The sequence below is a fragment of the Meriones unguiculatus genome, chromosome 5 (genome assembly GCF_030254825.1).
Source record: "Meriones unguiculatus strain TT.TT164.6M chromosome 5, Bangor_MerUng_6.1, whole genome shotgun sequence".
In the NCBI taxonomy this organism is placed as follows: domain Eukaryota; kingdom Metazoa; phylum Chordata; class Mammalia; order Rodentia; family Muridae; genus Meriones; species Meriones unguiculatus.
Genome location: NC_083353.1, coordinates 1,266,946 through 1,285,978, shown reverse-complemented (window position 1 = coordinate 1,285,978; position 19,033 = coordinate 1,266,946). Strand labels below are relative to the sequence as shown.

Here is a 19,033-nt window from a genome sequence, read left to right as displayed (position 1 = left end):
GGCTGGAACAACTTTCCTAGTGGGTGGTGTGTAGCTCTGATGGGACCTCGAGCATGCTGTTGGCCCTTTCCTAGGTCCCCATCTCATCTGGACAAGGGAAGGGGGTCCCTTTTGAAAAGCATGTCTCCCCAGAACCTGCCCACCTCCTTTTGGTTGAAGGACTTGGAGGTCAGCTTTGCCCAGGCCCAACTAAGTGTGGCTTCATCTGGGGGGGGGAGACATTTGGTGGCACTCCATAGCATCTCTGAGGCCCAGTTTTTTTTTTTTTTTTTACTTACGCCTCAGGCTCCTCCAGGGATCCATGGCCTCCTGCCGGGCAGCAGTGGTTGGAGGCCACCCAGTCCCCCCCCCAGAGGGAGCCACAGGATCCGATGCACAGCCTGCCCTAGGACACAGTGTGTGGCCACAGACGGCATGGCTGCCAGCCCCAGCCTGGGAGTCTCCACATGAGCTATGGAGTGAAGAATGTGATTGTGGGAAACCCAATGCCCTAGGCCAATAGGGCCGGGCAGGAGTGGGTGCGAGGGGCGGCTGGGCAGAGACCCCAGCAGCGGCATCCCATAAAGCCTGGCCGATCATACCGCCCCACTAGGCATCCCACCCCAGTCTTTCCCACCCACCCCTTCAGCCTTTCTTGACTGTTGCCACTCTTGGTTACTCCAATACCTATTCCAGAAAGCCTTCCCGAAAGGGAAGCTCCAACCCCCCCCCCCCCACCTTTCCAGCTTACAGAGCAGCCTGTTGGTTGCAAAGACATCTCCTTTGGCAGAGCCAGACCCTAGCCTCCTGAGGTGAGGGGAACACTGCTTGCCACACAGTTAACGACCTCCTGCCTGGGATCTTTGGTCCCTGAACTGCCCATATTGCCAAGGCAAGGGCATGGACACACTGGGGTTTCCTTCACTGGAGCTGGTTCTGGGCCAGGTACATGGCCGAGGATGTGTGATATAAGGCCTTCTGTGTGTGCCTTTCCTGCTTCCCTTCAGAAGACAAACTGGCAAGGTAGGGAGATGCTGAAAGCAGGCAGCCAAAAAAGCACCATGCTCTGCAATGACCTAGTTGAAGGAGAATCTTAAGTTAGCGTTGCAGAGGGGATGTGCTGAGTGGAAAGGACAGCCTGTGCAAAGGCCCTGTGGCAGAAAGAGGAAAGTGGATGTAAGACATTTAAGAAAACTAGAGGGAAGGAAGTGGAGGTTTGGGCGAAGAATTGGCTGCTATAGGACTGGAAAGTGACACAGTTAAATAGACACACTGGATGCCAGCTACCTACTGAGGGCTGTGAGCATGTCACCTAGTTTAATTTTTATAATGTTTCTAAATGAAGGAGTACTGCCCCTCCTTTAGGTGACATCTGACAGTGTCTGGAGACATTTTGGCAGCCATAACTAAGTGGGAGGCTATTGATATCTAGCTAGGTGACTAGGGATGCTTCAGACATGCCTAGGGTACCAGTGACCTCACCACTGTGAATGTCTCAGGACAGAGTGTTCATGAGACCAAAGGTAAATTTCCTGCATTTCCCAGATAAGAACTCTTTACCTGCCATGCCAGCTGCCTTTCCTCCATTCATCTAAGGACTCCAGGGCTTGTCCTCCTGCCTTACTGGAAGTGTGTATAGCCTGGGCATGGTCCTCAGGGAGCATCACCACCTAGAACATGAACCTTTGCCCTGGCCTACCCACTCATGGAATGTGCCTGCCACTGCCAACTTTATTCTGTGTACCCTGGGAGCTCCTCTTCTTTGTCTGAACTCTGGTTTCTATCCTCTAACTTGAAAGTTTCAGGGGTCCAGCTCTGGGGGATGGTCCCTGGATTTGGGTACTACATGGTGATGGTGAAGGCAGGGAGTTGCCAGTTGGCTGACTGGTGCCAGCATTGCCACACTCCCTTTCTCGTGCTGACTTAGATGCCCCCTGTCTGGGACCCTTCCCTCAGCCAGGCCCTGAGAATTGCTTTAGTCTCAGTCTTCCTTCTGGAGGAAAGTGCTTTCAGGGAGGGCAGGCCTTGCCCTGGCTTACACCCAGCTGCTCAGTGATTGTTCCTAGGACCTCGTTGTATCAAGCACTGTTGGAGGTGCCTGGTCATTGTGGTGCCCTCCTGGAGCCCACACTGGCCACGATCAGAATATTTGGTATATTAAACAAATGTGTGATTCTATATCTCACATTGTATATATTTCCATGACACATCAGTGTCACGGGAAGGAGCAAAGCCTTGTGAGGTCTGTGAGCTCCCTTTAGAATGTTGAGAAGGTGTGTTTCAGGGTGAATTTCCTTGGCCCCTTTGAGAGTGATGATGTCTTCTTGAGCGGTATCTCTGGGGTAAGAAAAAGGTCCCAGGGTGTCCCTGCTGTTTGAACATGAGTGGGGTGCTGGTGTTAGGATGTCCCCATGCTAAAGCCCCAATTCAGTGCCTACAGACATCCAGTAGGGAGGGCAGCTTCCCCTCTGCTCCGAGACAGTAATGGGGATCTGTTCAAGGTGGTGTCCAGATGCCCTGAGGGGGTCAGTGGGCATTGACTCCCTGTCTGTCTGTGTCTCTGTCTGTCTCTCTCTGTATGTGTGTGTGAGCCCAGCAGGTGAGTCAGAGCCAGGCTGGGCTCTGGGTCGTCCCTCTGCCTGGCTCTAGGAGTGTGTCTTAACTGTCTCCTGAAATGCTTTCCCCAGTAGCCCCTGCCCAAACCCCGAGACAGAAAAAGATGAAAGGTAGGAGCGTACTGGCCCTAGATTAGATGAGGATGGCTGGAGGACCCCACGGACCGCGTAGGGTGGCTGGGCCCTCTCTGGGAGGCAGGGCAGGTCAGAGAACCCAGGCCCCATGTAAGACACTCCAAGAGGAATTCTCTTAGGTCCCAAGCTAGGCCCGGAATACCTGGCCCAGGCCTGGTGTAAGTCCCAGGGAGGGAAATACCTCTCCCAACCTCAGGCTGCAGGCCAGCGCTTTCATATGGACCCAGAAACCACTGAAGGCGAGGGGCTGGGGTCCCGTGCTGTACACCCCCAGTAGAGCCTCCTCCTTGCTCTCAGCAGTTCTGGGAGCATCAAGGGGTGTGTGTGTGTGTGTGTGTGTGTGTGTGTGTGTGTGTGTGTGTAGGGCTCTGTTACAACTGTGAAACCCCACTTCAGTGTCCTCATCTGCTTTCCTCGTCACTTACGCCTGTATTGTTTGCTAAGCCCCCCCAAAGCTTATTCCTACACTCAGTGTCCCAAAGCCCAGAGACCCCGTAACTGGACTCAGTGCCCATTCTGGAGACAGGGGACCAGTGCGGCAGGGCACAGACCAGATGATTTGCTTCTCCTAAGGAGGCCCCAGTACTCCTGGGGTCCATACCTGCCTGGGTCACAGGATCTTAGGTGTGACTTGGGCCTTTATCTGTCCGTTGTGTAACACTCTCTGAGTTATTCTCTCTGTTTCTCTGTCTCTGTCTCTTTCTCTGTGTATGAGATAGAGAGAGATAAAGACAGACAGACAGACAGACAGACAGAGACATGGACACAGAGGGTATGCTTCTCAAAGGCACCAGGAAAGCACTTACTGTGTGTCTAGGGCAAACTGGGTCTTTACGGAAATGTCCACGTTTTCAGCTTCCTGTAATAATAATAATAATAATAATAATAATAATAATAATAATAATAACCTTTTTGAGATAGGGTCTTACTGTGTAGACCTGGCTCACCTGCAACTCACTCTGTAGACCAGGATGACCTTGATCTCACAGAGATTCGTCTGTTTCTGTATTGCAAGTGATGACGTTAAAAGATTGTGACACCATGTCCAGCTGGAATAACTTCTTAATGTGTGTGACTATGTATGTGTATGTACGGCATGGTAAGGGTGTTGGGTAGTATGTGTGATATGTGTGGGGGTGGTGTGTGTGTATGTGTGTGTGTGGTGTGTGTGTGTGGTGTGATAGGATGGTGTGTGTATGTGTGGGAATGGTATATGTGTGGGTGTATGTGTGGAAGTGGTGTGGTGTGTGTGTGTGTGTGTGTGTGTGTGTGTGTGGTTTGGAAATCAACCTCAGGGGCGGAGGTCCTCAGAAGCAACTTATCTTGCCTTTTAAGACAGAGTTTCTCCCTGGCCCGGGGCTTGCTGTTAGGCTAGGCTGGCTGTCTCCCCCTCCCCAGCATTGGGATCACAGGCTCAGGCTACCACATCTGGCGTTTTTGCATGGGTTCTGAGGATCAAATTCTCATCTTCAGGCGTATGAGGCAAGTGCTTTACTGATGAAGTCACATCCCCATCCACTCCCGGAATACAAACAGGAATATATATATATATATATATATATGTGTGTGTGTGTGTGTGTGTGTGTGTGTGTGTGTGTGTGTGTATGTATATGTGCCTCCCGCCAGCCTGGCTACATGGTGATAGTTTCTGGTATCCATCCTCTCAGCCTGGGCCTCGTTTCCTTCAGATAGGGAGTGCTTCCATTCTTTGAGCTGGTACCGTTGCCGGGCAGTGATCTAAGAAGTGCCTGTCTGTCTTTAGCAGGCACGGCAACTTTCTGCGCGGGGCCGTGTCTAGTTGTCTCTGACAAGCAAACGTTGATTCTGAGGAGTTAAGCAGCCTGAAGTCCCAGGGACAGTTACTGACAGGCAGCAGCAGGGCTCAAGTGATCCAGTTTAGAGCCAAACTGTGGCCAAGGGACGTGGAGGGGTGCAGCTGGATTCCTCTCCCTGGCTGTGGGGGGGTGTGGGGGAGCCAGAACCCACGCAGCGGCAGCAGGACAGCAGGGGAGCATGGGCGTGTGGTTCCTTTGCAAGGACAGAACGGGGGAAGACATAGTCCTGAGAACGGTTACGGAACGGTTACGGGCAGCTGTGGAGCATGGCCTGCCCGAAGCCCAGGGCTGCATTAGAGGTCAAGTGGGAGAGACGGGGCAGATCACTGAGTCTGAGCAGAGGGACCCTGACCCTCGGGTGTAAGCGCCTCTGAAGGATTCAGACCCACAGCTGGTTCTGACTTGGAGGTGTGTGTGTCTAGAGCAGGGGGACTTCCGTTCCGGGCTCCGGGGAGCAGGGATCCAGGTCAGTTTTCTGCTGTGCCCTGATAAGCTCTGTGTCCCCAGGGTGGCATGGTGGACGACAAGAGTGAAGATTCCATGTCTGTTTCTACCCTGAGCTTTGGTGTTAACAGACCCACAATCTCCTGCATCTTTGACTGTAAGTGACACTCGGTGGCATCTGGCTGGGTACACACGGCCTCATACTTGGAGTGGGGTTCTGTAGTCAGGAGTGTGTGTGTCGAGGCTTTAGCGAGCTGACTGTGTGTGCTTTTAGGCCAGCTGGGTCTTTCAGTGTGTGCGCACATGTGCACATGGGCATTTGTGTCTGTTCCGGGATGGGCTGTGTGCGTTCAGGTTCCTATCACCGTGAGTTTGGTCTTGCTCTCCTGTCTTCTCCCCCGGGGTTGGATAGGCTCAAAGCATGCAAGCTGCTTCCTTGGAGCTGGGGTCTGCCCTCCTGACTGAAGAGGCTCAGTCTGCATGATGGCTGTCGCCATGTCCACAGTCAGCCAGGTCCTCTTCAGGGAGCTCCGGCCCTTAGCAACCCTATTCACCACGTTGTCATCTCTCTTCCTCCTGAGTGAAGACGGGAACCGATACCATCTACGTTGCTACCTGTACCAGGCCCGAGACCTGCCAGCCATGGACAAGGACTCCTTCTCTGGTAGGTGGAGGAAGAGGAGGATCCAGGACTCCCGCCGGGAGGGTGGAAAGTGTGTGCTGTGGCTAGGAGGGCCCTTGAGTGGCTGTCTTCTGTGAGTGTTGGATACTCTCTCCAGGTCCTGGTGTCTCATGGTCTCGGGGAGCTGCTCCTCATGTGGGATATTAGTAGGATTTGGCTTGGCTGACTGTCCCTTCCTACTCAGGGACCATTCTCTAGTGATGGCATCTAGTGACGCCTTTCTCTATGCAGGTCACTCTGTGCAGACCCAGCTACCTCAGGCTCCTACCTTCCCAGACCCAGCTCCCTGAGGCCCGACTCAGCTCTTGTATTGCCTGCCTGGCATACAGCAGGCATACTGCTGTCTTCAGCAGCATGCAGGCCCTGATCCTTCATATCCAGTCCCTGCCTGCTTTGTTCCCTTTGACACTGCCCCAACCATAACTGGACTTCTTAGTCCCTTGTTTTGAAGCGTAGACCCTGACAGAGGAACCTACCACATTTGCCCTGTCAGACAAGCCTTTGACATGTGCTGACCATGGTCTTGCCTGTCTCATCTTCACTTGCACCCTTTATCCATGAGCCCCGCCCCCACTAGCTTTGATCCACAATTGCACGCTCCCTGTGTGTGCCTGGCCTTTGTGTTTAATATTTTCTCGTCCTAGAAGGCGTTTCTTCCTCAAGTTCAACCTCAAGACCCAGATCACACGTCCTCTGACTCTCCCAAACTGAGTTGGCCCCTCCTTCCCCAGTGCTGGACACTAGTACATCCCTTTGAGCTCCAACCCATTGTGGGGCTCAGCTGTGGTTTGTCTGTTGTAATCTTTCCATCAGCTGGGAGCTCACTCAGGGAGACACCTCATTTCCCCGTCTGGACCTTCAGCACCGGGCATCTGAAGAACAGACACCGAAGAGCATTGCTGTGTACCTACCTAGGCAGATACCAATAGCTGGGTGTCACACCTCCTTATTTTATGGGCAAAAGAAATGAGACTCGGGTGGGTTCCCTAAATCGCTGACAGGTGACAGGGTTTAGAGTTAAGGCCAAGGCTGTCTCCTGCAAGCACCTACCGGCAGCTAAGGAGGACCGCATTCTGCGACAGTGGCCTTCTGCTCACGGGGCTGCATAGCTTACAGCCGTGTGCCCATCCTTGCAAGCCCGAGCTCCCCCCATTCCTCCCAGCAGCTGTAGTTCATGCTCTGGTTCCTGTGCTCTCAATGACCTGCTCTCCAGCCCCGTCAGCCAGCCACCCCTGGCTGGAGTACTTCCCTTCAGGGGTTTGGAGCTGGGTCCTGAGAGAGCCTTTGCACGATGACGTTGACAGGCTGGCGGCACTTAGGTATCCATGGTGGCTGTGTCTATGACTCTGACATCGGAACTGACCCTGAGAAAACTAGGAATGGGCTTACTGCAAGCCCAGCCTTTTTCCTTTCAGCTGGGATTTGTGAGTGAGGGTGGAAGGCCGTTTGTCCTCTGGGAACCGAGCTGGTTAAGGACCCTAAAGGGCAGGGGCTCCCCAGGATTGCAGCCAGTGGAACCAGAGCTCGGTCAGCAGGCACTGGTCTGGGAGACGTCATACTTTCCACAGATGAACGTCCCTCGAGTTTTGAGGGCACTGCCCAGGGCTTCCTCAGAGGCCATGGGCTTCTGAATGAAAGGCCCGATTGAGCAGCGGCTGGAAAGGAAAACAGCAGCCAACACGGGGGAACCTATAAAACTCGGAGTGTTTATTTTCACTCCCAAATGCTAAACCAAAGCGATTTCTCCCTGGGAGCTGACCCTGGGGTGGCTGGCTGTGCAACGCTGTGCCCAGCCACTGGCTGGCATTTCTGAGGAAACTGACGTTTGAAGGTGGAACTTTGAGGTCAGGGCAGGGTCCAGCTGCTGCTGCTGGGAGCATCTTCCAGCTGCTGTCCAGAGCCAAGCAGCCCTCTGCTCCCCACCGTATCCTCACCTACAGCCTGGGGGTGGGGAGTCTGGAGGAGACACTTGTGGGATGTCACTATTCATGCAGCTGGAGTGAGAACTGAACCTCATTGGGGCCCTTGTGGCCACATGAGCTCTCCAGACCCATCGAAGGTGTCTGAGGTGTGTGCCTGAATTGAATGTATGTAGGAGAGAAAAGGCAGACAGAATATAAGGTGCAGCTAATCCCGGTTGACATCTCTGATATCATCAGCACGTGCTTTGCTGAGCTGAAAGCTGTGACTCCAAAGGACTGAGACATCACTTGCCATCAGCTCTGTTCCTAGCTCCATCTTGCTTGACCCTTCAAAGTAACAGCACCCTGTCATCTCCCAGCATGGTCCAAATCCACATGTTCTGTTCTAAGTACATGTTGAAGGGTAAAAGTTGTCTGCTTTGCCCCATCTCCACCGAGGACCCATCCTGTGTTGGATGGAGCCGTGGCTCTGCTGACAACTGCCACTCCATTCAGAGGACAGCATACAGGGAAGGGTTCTTACAGCATTTCTTACAAACATTTCACATATGTTTGTTATGTAGACTCTTTGAGGGCCTCACGAGCCAGTGGGCTTAAAGGTGTTACTTACTCCTGGGCTAACCCAACTAAAAAGAGATGGCCCATGGGCCAGGTGCTACATGATTTAGTGGCCAATGAGGTGAGGGATCTCCTTAAGAAGTCCACATTCCTCTGCTGGCCTGCGGGCCAGTGAAGGTGAAGTAATGCGGTTCTGAGAGATGTTCCTGCCCAGGCAGGTCACAGTGGGGTCTGTTGAGCCTCAGCTCACCTGTGCTGTACTGACCTCTAGATTTGGGTGTCACTGGGGACTTGCTGCTCTTGGGCTTCTGATGTCTGGATGCTGCTTGGTCCTCCATCTTCTAAGCAAGGCTCTTTGTTCAGGTTGGCTCTTGCGGGGTGGGGGTGGGGTGGGGGATGGATTTGGGAAGGAGTGGAGGGTAGGGGGAATGGGAAGGGCTTTTCCAGACTGCACCGGGAGGCTTGTGAAACGCTTCACTTAGAAAGGGCTCCTGGGAGAGAGACTGGGAAAGGGATCTGGCTTCATGATGCACAGCAGCTTGGAGGTGTAGGGAGGCTGTAGGGAGGCTGTACAGGGAGGCTGTAGGGAGGAGCTGTCTAACCGGTTCAGCAGTCCTCAGTGCCCTCCCGAGAACGGGAGCCTGAGTCTGGGCCTCGCGCCAGAAGTCTCAGCACCAGGCCAGGGCCTTATGGTACCTGCCCACCAACTTTCCTGCCGCAGCTTCCCACCGCTGCTGCTGCCCTCTTCCTGTCACTCAGGTCGGTTGCTTTGCCTTCGCATGGCGGGCACCTGAGACACCTTTTTATTTATTTTTTATTTTTTGACTCAGGGTAGGAGAATCTGCCTTGGGAAGCTGACTGGGAATAGCCAGGCAGCACTGGCTAACACCTGAATGTTCCCTAATTACCTTTGCCACTTTGTCTCTTGACTGGGGTCGTCACATTCAAGAGCTTGGTCGGTGTTTCCCTTATCTCTGCATCTCAGGCGCTGAGCTGCCTACTGCGCAGAAGCCAGTCACCACATGAGTACTGAATGAGGGATGTGACCAGAGCCACTGTAGCGATGCCTTTGGACCTAGAGTCTTTGGCTAATTTGGATGATGCCCAGGAGTGTGAGGAAAATGTTACAGTTTTATGTTCCCAGGGCGTCCTGCCCAGCTGCTTTCTGAAGGGCTGCTAACTAGCTTCCAGTAGGAAAGAGCACTCATTTTACCTGCTGCTTGCCAACACTGAGTTTAATAATTTTAATCATTTTTTTCTAAATTTTCATTTAATTTATTCTTAAAGTTTTACTTTGTGTGGTGATAGAGATTTGTGTTGCCCAGGCTGATCTGGAACTCACTGTGTAGCTAAAGACGGCCTTGAACTCCCATTTCTCTCTTCCTCAGTTCCCACAGGCAGGCCATCACACCTGGCCTTGTTTTTAATTTTGTAGTAACAATATTGCTACAGCATAGTTTGAGCTTGCATTGTCTTGATTTCTGGGGTACATTCTCCTTCCTTTCTGATGGGGATGGCATAGAGCACTGGACTAGGACTCAGGCCAGCCCCAGCCACCTGGGATCCCAGGCTAGTGTTCCTGGCTCCGGTTCCCTCTCTGGCAGAGAGGAAACTGCAGCCACTCCTAGCCTCTGCTCTGGAACTCTGGCTGGTTGATAGGAATGCGAGTGTGATCTGAGGCCTCAGGAAGGCCCAACCAGCAGGGATAGCCCAACATCCTGGTGCAAAGCTCTGGACCCACACAAATCTGTCCTGTCCGGGGCTTGGTGGCAGGTTGCTGGCTGTCTTGTGAAGGAAGCTGGTGGCATCCTCAAGTGGCCTATCTCTGGAGACTCCTGAGGCAGCTTGTGGTCCTCAGAGAGCTCTGTCTAAACATGCCCTCGGGGGCTGCTGTTTGGGGCCTGCAGCAACTCAGGCTGGCTGGACCCTGGACTCTGCCTCCACCCCCACCCCAGCCCTTGCTCTTTGCTTCCCTGACAGAAGATGTGTCTGTGAGTCCATCTGGCCACCTTGCTGCCGCTTATGTCTTTTGCAGGGGTGGGAATGGGTAGATGGGCGGGGGTGGTGGTGGAGGCTGGGCCTGGGCACACAGTAGCCCAGTGTCTGAGGCCCAGGGCCTCCAGGCCTGTTCTTTACAATGCTTTTGTTGTCCTTGTCCCTCCCGTGGGTGGGTGGGGTGCGCGTGTGTGGGTCTGGGTGAGTTTTGTTTGTGAGCTGCCCCTCTTTGTCCCCCAGCGCTGAGCTCATTGCTTGGGCTGCTGGCGCTGCTGGAAAGAGCCAGCCTGCTCGGAGGCCGCGTGGGGGTGCTGCCAACAGCAATACAGCGTGCATGGCCCCTACAATGTGCAATTGTGACCTTTGTGTAAACGCGGTCGGTCTGGGGCCCGCACGCTTATAAAAATAAAGCATTGGGAAGCATGGGGGGCGGGGGCGGGAACAAAAGAGGCTTTTTCGCTGGCTCTCTAATATGGTTTTATTTATCGGAACGCGCCCTCCTTCCCTTACTGGAACTGGGAGAGGTTCTCTGCCGAGCTTGGAGCTGATGGTATCACAGCCAGACGGTTTCATTAAACGCACAGACGCCGCCAGGCCTTGCCAGGGGCAGAAGGAAGAGGGCTCCGGGCCAGCCTGCCAGGGCCTGTGCGGGGATGTGGGAGTCCCATGCCAGGCAGGCACTCCCCTGGGGAGTGTCTCTTTGCTAAGGGCATCCCATTGCACTCTTCCAACCACAGAGTCAGGTTCAAAGCCAGAATCCCAGGGGATGCCCTCCGTGATTCACCTACTGAGGGCAACCTGACCTGGCGGGCTGGGCTCAGGTGTGGGGTCCGTCACTAAGTCAGTGTGGCTCTGCCACAGGTGCCTAGTGCTTCTGACTGTGATGCAGATGCCCTCACGCTTGCAACTAGCTCTTGAGTGGCAATCGCAAGTTGGACCTTGCTGTGTTCCCTAAGTGGAGGTCCTGCTCTTGCCTCACCTTCCCACATCTTCTTCAGTCACTCGGTGCCAGCCCCTCTTGCTGTCCCTTCCTGTACGGAGGTTTTAGGGCCCTGTGCCTCTTCTCAGACATGCAGCACAAGCTGCCTGTTCATATGCCCTGGGCAACTGTCATTTGGAATAGGAGCCTACCCTATGATGTCCTCTGGAGAGAAGATAGAAGAGCACCCTCCCTCAAGTACTCTTCCAAACCATGCATACACATTTCATAGAGCTCACACTGGTGTCCAAGTGTTTCCCACAACATTGCCTGGAACTTGCTAGAAAGACAAGCACCCTACCCACCCAGCTCTGCTGTATGTGCAAGAGAACTGTGAAAACATTCTAGGTGATTCCACAGTACCTTCACCTTTGAGGACCACCTTTCTCGAATCTGCTCCAGTCATACCAACTTGACTTTGGACAAGGCAGAGAAAGTGACTGGACACTCGGGAATTTTGAGTCATGCTCACATCACGCACTGCCTGGCAGCGCTTGACTCTGCATCCTCCTAAGTCAGTGTCACTGCTGTCCGTACCAGCGCAGTAGCCTCACAGCTGATTCATACTATCACGGGTGCATCTCCTGTTTGTTCTTTATGTGGCAACTGGAGTGAGCCACTGGAGAAAGGTACTGTCATGTCCTACTGATGGCATCCCGGGGCTCCTAGAACCTAACACCTTTGCCCCACTCCCCCTTCCTCAAAGAATCCAGATCTACCACGAACATATGTCCTGCCCTTTGTATTTAGCCTTCAATGATCTCACTCGAATTGTTGTTGGTTTGGGAAGGTATTTTACGCTTCGCTCTGATTGTGTCCCCGGCCCCCAGCGTCTTAGTCTCCAGTGTGGCGGGAGGCACTCTGGAAGTACCTGTTGGATTGAAGGACAGGCCACTTGGGCACCTGCTTTCTTCAGCACACCTTGCCCCAATGGCCGGATAGGAGTGGGAAAGGGAAGGTTTGAGGTTCCAGGCCATCCGTGTCCATGTGGCTGTATCTGGCCTCAGAGATGGCATCGGGCCTTCATGTTGTTACGAGTGGCGGGCAGCCACAACCATGCTCTGGCTCTGTGGCCCTGTGACTCCCGAGCCACCGGCTGAGTCTTCTTCTTCACTGCCCAACACAGATCCCTACGCCATCGTCTCCTTCCTGCATCAAAGCCAGAAGACAGTGGTAGAGAAGAATACCCTGAACCCCACCTGGGATCAAACCCTCATATTCTATGAGATCGAGATCTTTGGTGAGCTAGCCAGCATCGCCGAGCAGCCACCCAGCATTGTGGTGGAGCTGTATGACCACGACACCTACGTGAGTGTGCTTTCCTGCCACTTCTCCCCTTTGTTGCCTGTCTGCAGGATCCTGTTGTGAGTGTTGGGTCCCCAAGGCTTGGGCTGGTGGCCTTCCCCGGACGGCTCACTGAAATGAGTGTAGAGGAGTTGCAAAATAGATTGCTGGTACCTGCGCCATGACCCTTGGCGGAGATGCTAATCAAATGCAGAGAGGGGAGCAGACCTAGACAGGGCACAGAGTTTCGGATCAGGAGTATGGCTTTTCTCCAGCTCTACCTTGTCCTTTCTCCCCACAATTATTAATCAAGCACTTGCTATACTGGGCTGAGTGGCCTCTTGCCTGAGGTTTGCTTTCTAGTTGGGAGCTGAGACACTCAGAGTATGAAGAACCCTCTAGGTGAGACAGAGTGTCTGGAGTTCCATCTGGCCCTGTGGTACAAGCATGGCCTTTCCACGGTGCTGTCCACAGAATTTCTTGTGGTAATGCTATGCTTTCTGGCTGTGCAGGCTGGGAGGGGACACCAGCCTCCTGTGGCTGGGGAACACTTGAAATACAGTTGTACCAAATGGAGAAACTGAACTTTAAATTCTGTAAGTAACTGCAGCAGGGGTGTGCTGTGCGCACATGACACACTGGTGGGCTCTTTGCTTAGCATGCACCAAGTCCTGGACTTGATCCCTAGCACTGCATAAACCGGGCATAGTGGCACCTGCCCGTAATCCCAGCATTTGAGAGGTAGAGGCAGGAGGATCAGGAGTTTAAGGTCCTCTTTAGCTACATTTCAAGTTTGAGACCAAACTGAGCTATCTGAGACCTTGCCTAAAAACAAACAACAAAACAAAACAAAACAAAAATCTCTCAAGCCTGAAGGTGGCTTCTGCTCCAGTCTAAGACGGCGCTGTGCAAACTACCAGCTGTGGTGAAGACACAAATCCCGAAACAATGTGAGGGGAACGTGGAAGGACGTCCTAGCAAACGTGGGGGCTGTTGGAGGATGAAGAGAAAGAATGAAGGGAGCTGGGGTCAGAATGCTGCATTAAGTAAGAGAGGCCATGTGGTACCAGAGAAAGAAGACTGGGTAGAGAGGCCAGCTCTGGGCAGGGGCGCAGTGGCAAGGAGGAGGTGGTTGAAGATGTCTCCAGGAATAGTTGCCATCTGGACACGTCAGAGGTCCTGAGACGGTGTGGCAGCCAGGGTGGGAGGAACGAAATGCTGTGGAAGATCCCCATCCCCATGGTGAAGAGGCTGGCGGTGGCCAGCACTGGTCTGACCTGGGAGCTCCAGAGGAAGCTGAGCTCAAGGACAGAGAGCAACTGGATAGACTGTCATTGGGGCCACAGGGAAGGAAGAGTGCTTTCCTGGTGCCTGTGGGGCAGGAGGAGGAAGGAACTGGGGGCTGGGAGGCTCTGGACTGGTGCGAGGCAAGAGGGTAGGTTCCCAGGCAGGGCCAGAGTCCTGGAGGCCTGCTCACTCAGCCATGACAACTCTAGACAAGCCTTCTGAAGTGTACCTCTCTCCTCTATTTCACTGCCACTTACTCAGGCAGGGTCCCTGGCACTCTTTCAGAAGAATCTTCTGGAGATGTTGCTCCAAGCTGCCCTTCTCATGCTTGTCAGGCAAGGGAGAACTATGGCGTGTCCTGGGGTTGTGGTGGCTCCAGGGATTTGTGCCAATTGAGCATCTAAAGTTACCATTACCCTGAGCTCTGCCATCCCCACTCGTCTGCTGGACTCAGCAGCTAAGGAGGCCACACCTTACCTGAGGAGCCCCGGACCCTTCCCAGTGCTGTGACTACTGTCTGCACCAAGTGATGATTGGGGATTGTCACTCACTAGTGGTGTATGTGCTGGAGCTGGTAGCCACTCCAGGCTGGCTCATGGGGATGTTGGGAACAGTCAGGGCTGTCTCTCAACTCCTCTCGGGGGCAAGGGCTGAGGGCTTGTGCTGCCCACAGCAGCATCTGTCTGAAGCCTGGCTCTGCTGACTGCCATGTGAGCTATGGATAGTCTGTCTGCTGTGACTTAGGTAGGGAGAGGTAGGCACCAGCATAAAGGCATGGGAGCAGGAGCTGGGTGAGGCCATGGCTGCAGGAGAGGAGGAGAGGGCAAGGAGGTAGGCTAGGAAGAACAGGTTTTCGGTGACTGAGGGGAGTTGAACTCTGTCTTGTGGGCATCAAATGTAGAGGAGGAATCTAGATTCAAGATTTGGGGAGGTAAAGATATCATTTTAGTAAAACCCACTTTGGTAAGCAAGATCATGTTTTCATCTGAAAAATGGAGACAATGTTAGGGTTAAAACAAACGATTAAATGATACAGGAGCTCCTCGCATATCAAATGAGGGTGTTAAGGAAGCTATAGGCCGTCTGTTTCTCCCTGGTCTCTGATGGGCTCAGAAATGGGTTAAGCAAAAGCATGGGGAATACTAGCTGGACATATAGAAAGGCTTCCCAACAGCTTCAGGAATTCCACCCTAATGTTAGAGGCCACTTATATCTCGCCCTCACAGTGCCCCTGAGAAGGCAGCGCTTGCCATTCCACCTGAGTGGCTGCCCTAACTTCTGAGGCTCTCTCTAGCCCAGGAGGTAGGATGCAGGCCTACTATCTCAGGGGCTAGGGGGAAGACACCGATTCTTCTGTATCTACCCTGGTCTAGGGTGCTGATGAGTTCATGGGGCGCTGCATCTGTCAGCCAAGCCTGGAACGGATGCCCCGCCTGGCCTGGTTCCCCTTGACCAGGGGCAGTCAGCCTGCTGGTGAGCTTCTGGCAGCGTTTGAGCTGATCCAGAGAGAGAAGGTAAGGCTGGCCACTGTCCAAGCCTGGGAGGCCCCGCGGGGGTGTGGGCCAAAGGTGGCGGGGCCTGTCCACACGCCCAGCTCAGCAGGAGCTTACTCGCACTGATACCTGCACTGCCCATCCGTTCTGATCTTCAAGTTAGGACACAATCCATCTGAGGGTAGAATGTTGGCTTCTGGGATGACAGCTTTTCCTCCTGGGTCATTTCCCATTGCAGACTCCAGGAGCCTGTGGAGTTGGGGCAAAGGGCCTCAGGTATAGTGAAGGGGTACTGGGGATAGTTGAGGGCAGAATCCTGGCCTGGCTGTGCCATGGCCAGGCTCTGGCTGTTTTGAGTGCTGTCCTCAGGCTTGTCGTGGGTTCTGCATAGACCTTGTTCGTAAGCTGCTCCAGTGGCCTCCTTGGATAACGTGTGTGGAGGACATAGCCTCCTGCCCCTTCATCTTGAGACAGCCTGTATCCCTGGCCTGTCTGCTACTTGACACAGTCTGTGGGTGTTGTGCCAAGGTGGCAATGAAGGATCTGGGATGGCTGATGAGCAGGGAACCAACACTGTCTTTTTTCTACTCCAGCCAGCCATCCATCATATTCCTGGCTTTGAGGTAAGTGTTGTTCATATGTTTCTTTCTAGTCTCTCTGTTTGCAGACCCTTCTAGGTTTAGAAAGGGAGTTTTAAGTCCTGTGTTAGCCTACCTGAGAGCCCAGGAAGCTCCTTCAGTAAGAAGATGGCTCAGTGTGGCCTCAGGGGCTGAAGTCCTCATTTTGCTCAGTATCACCATGACCAGCCCAGGTACCACCTGCCTAAAGATGGATGAGCATCATGAGTTCTGGACTGCAAACACCTCAGAACCATTCATCCATGGGCTCTGGGCTGGGCTGGGCATTAGACTCACCATGGTGGATTTAGCCACAGCCTCTGGAGATGCGACCTAGGCTTGGGGTCTTCCAATACTGCCTAGAGCCCTTAACATGCAAACCAGGGACCGTGGGCTCAGGCCTTGACACAGAGAGTGTGTTTGGGAGCAGCCTAGTATTGTTAGAAATGCCACTTTCTAGGTCTGCTTCTATCCAGGCCAGCTCTGAGGGTAGAGGCCAAGCACCTCGTACCTCACTGAGCCCCATACACCTTCTGATGCACGAGAAATTCCAGAATGGCAGTTAACCTCATAGGCCTAGCTCATATGACCTCTGCTTGCATGTGCCCTTGATCCTTTTCCTGCCTCTCTCCTTTCTTTTCCCAGAAGTCCCCATCGAAAGCCTGTGTTGAGTGTCTTGGCTTATTTGCTTCCTTGTTCCATCGTAGAGCAGGCTCAGATGGAGCTTCCTGGGCTGTTGTAACCACACAAGCCATGGCCTCGCCCTTGCTTCTCCCTACCGTCTTCTGACAGAGCTGGGGCCCTCAGCTCTTCTAGTCCTGGGGATTCTGGGTGGCTTTCCATGCCCCCCCCCCAAGTCCACAATATAATTCCAGAGCTTTGCCAGTGGCCTGGCTTCCTCTTGGGGGCGGCTACGTAGGGTCCCAGGTTCCTCCCACTGCCTGTCTGATGCTCTTTCCTGTTACTTCTGGAGAGGATCCGACTTTCTCATGGTCCATTGACCCTTCTTTATATGGGAGCACCTGAAGGGTGTGGTGAGGTAGCCAGCATGCTCACCCTCAGTGGGAGGGCTTTCTGTGGGCACCATCTCTGTCCCAGCCAGTGCTTCTGGTTACTAATGGAGACCCCTCGTTCCCGCACTGCCTCCTGGATGTGGCCCGTCCCAGGTGCAAGAGACTTCAAGGACGCTGGATGAGGTAAGCTGGAGCCAAGGATGGGGGAGGTGGCAGGCCTGGAGGGAGGGAGATGAAGCCCGGCTTTCCACGCTCCTGTCGCAGGGTGACAGGTCTGGAGTTTAGTCCTGTGCCTGGAGTGGAGCCACAGCTGCCTCGGCACATCCTGTGAGAGGTGACTCCAGCCGCAGAGGTTTGGTGCCCTCTTTGGAGTCCAGACATATACAGATCTCTTGAACGGCAATACTGAGTTTTGTCTGGTTGAGTACCAGATGGCAGATTTTCAAGCATAAAATGTTGGGCAGGTGCCAGAGTAGCCAAGGAACCCTTTCTGGTGACGGAGGCAGTGTTGGGAGACTGTGGCAAAGCACCGAAGAAGGTGGGAGGCACACGGCTTTGGCACGAGGGGCCTAGGTGCAGTGTGAAGATGGGTGGCAAGGAGAGCTTCGGGCGGACACCCAGCGCGGAAAGGTCATCCATGGCCTCCATCAGGGAGTCAGGGACTCCCCGGGCTGGGTTGAGAGCGGATACCACTTGACATTTTCGGTGCAATTTGGACATGAAGTACAGGATCAATCAGGATGTGGGCTTGTAGCGCCCCCCCATTCCCTCACTTCCTTTAACTCCCAGGCAGAGGTGGGGGCCTGCCAGCTGCTGGCCCTCTTTGCGCCTGACAGGCGGCCTCCTGCTTCTGGCGGCCATGCGGAGAGACTGCCGATTTGGAAGGCAACATAGAACCCAAGCCAAAACCCACAGCCTGTGCTGAAGAGGACCCAGCCTAGGGATGAGTTATGACAAACTCGGAATCCTTCGTGACCGGATGTGTCATATGGAATAGGGAGGGCTTGGACTCAGGGCGAGCATGCGGCTGTGGCCTGGCTGTCAGGAAGTAAATCAAAACGGCAGCTTGGGGCCAGACCCTGAAGGGCTGAGCATCAGGGCTGGCAAGGCCCCCTACTGAGGCCTCCTGTGGTCAGCAGGGCCAGGGGAGAATGATCCTTGGGAGTTTGCTGGGTATTGCCCAGCAGGTTCAAAGGGTTGGAGGCCTAGGGAGGGAGCCTATCCTATAAGATGACCTTGTGATGCCCCTTATCCCAGAGGGTGCCAGTGTAACCCTTGGCCCTGAGCTCAGCATGCTTCCTCCGACTGAAATCTGAGTCTCCTGCCAAGAACTTGGGGCTTATTCAGTTTTAAGGCTCCCCAGAGGCTGAGAGAGACAGGTCATTCCCCTGATGCTCTGCTCCCGAAGAAAGCCTGCTGACCCAGCCAAGGTTCTCTGTCGTGTGTGTGTGTGTGTGTGTGTGTGTGTGTGTGTGTGTGTGTTGGCCCAGCACCTGCTTGTGTCTTCTGTTAACTTCTTTCAAGCTCCTAGTCCCATCACAGTGTGCATTGGGCCCACTCCCCCGGGAGCCTGAGAACAAGGCAGGAGCAGGGGTGTGATAGGACGTGCTGCCCTACAGGGCAGCCGCTGCAAAGCCGGCTGTGGGGAGAGACAGCTGTGGGTGCGGGAGCCTGCTGGAGCCAGGCCAGGAGGAACGGAGAGGCCGAGACTCCAGAGTGGCTAAGTCCATTTGCACCCTCCTACCAATGCAGGGATGCATGGAGGGAGCCGCACAGGTGAGGCTTCGAGAGGCATGGGCGGGCTGCCGTGTGAGCGGCTTCTGGGTCAGGATAGAGGATGGGCTCCTGGGAGAGGGGATAGTGGGCTAGCAGTTGAAGCAAGGGAGCAGCAGGAAGGGTTTGGAATCGGTGCCCTGGGCTGGAGACAGTGTGGCTTAGGGACCCTGAAGTCACCACTACAGCCCCTCTCCCACACGCCGCCCTGGTGGGGAAGCAGGCCGCTTGCCTGGCTGGTGCTTTACAGTGTGTAGAGGCCTGAGCCCTGTGGGAAGCTGGGGGTGCCTTTTGGCCTTTATCCTCCCTCTTTTTTGAGCTTCTTCCCACTCTTCTTGTCTCACTCTTCCTCTGTGCCCTCCTGGGCCCATCTTCCCTCCCACCTCTTCTAAGCCCTCCTCTCCCCCTCCCCAGCCCCCCCT

General features: G+C 54.1%; 1 protein-coding gene across 22 annotated transcripts in view; it reads left to right on the top strand.

Annotated features, from left to right (window-relative positions):
• Positions 1-19,033, top strand: part of Dysf (dysferlin) — a 185,750-nt gene that overhangs the window by 104,696 nt on the left and 62,021 nt on the right. For 15 of the 22 annotated variants that reach the window (XM_060383441.1, XM_060383444.1, XM_060383445.1 and 12 more), the window contains 6 exons: positions 5,072-5,165; positions 5,595-5,672; positions 12,271-12,452; positions 15,089-15,229; positions 15,802-15,831; positions 16,992-17,021. In XM_060383441.1, the coding sequence (XP_060239424.1) occupies positions 5,072-5,165; positions 5,595-5,672; positions 12,271-12,452; positions 15,089-15,229; positions 15,802-15,831; positions 16,992-17,021 (555 nt within the window). Of the gene's footprint in view, positions 1-5,071; positions 5,166-5,513; positions 5,673-12,270; positions 12,453-15,088; positions 15,230-15,801; positions 15,832-16,991; positions 17,022-19,033 lie in introns of all 22 variants that reach the window. The other 7 variants (XM_060383434.1, XM_060383440.1, XM_060383439.1 and 4 more) reach the window with 1 other exon arrangement.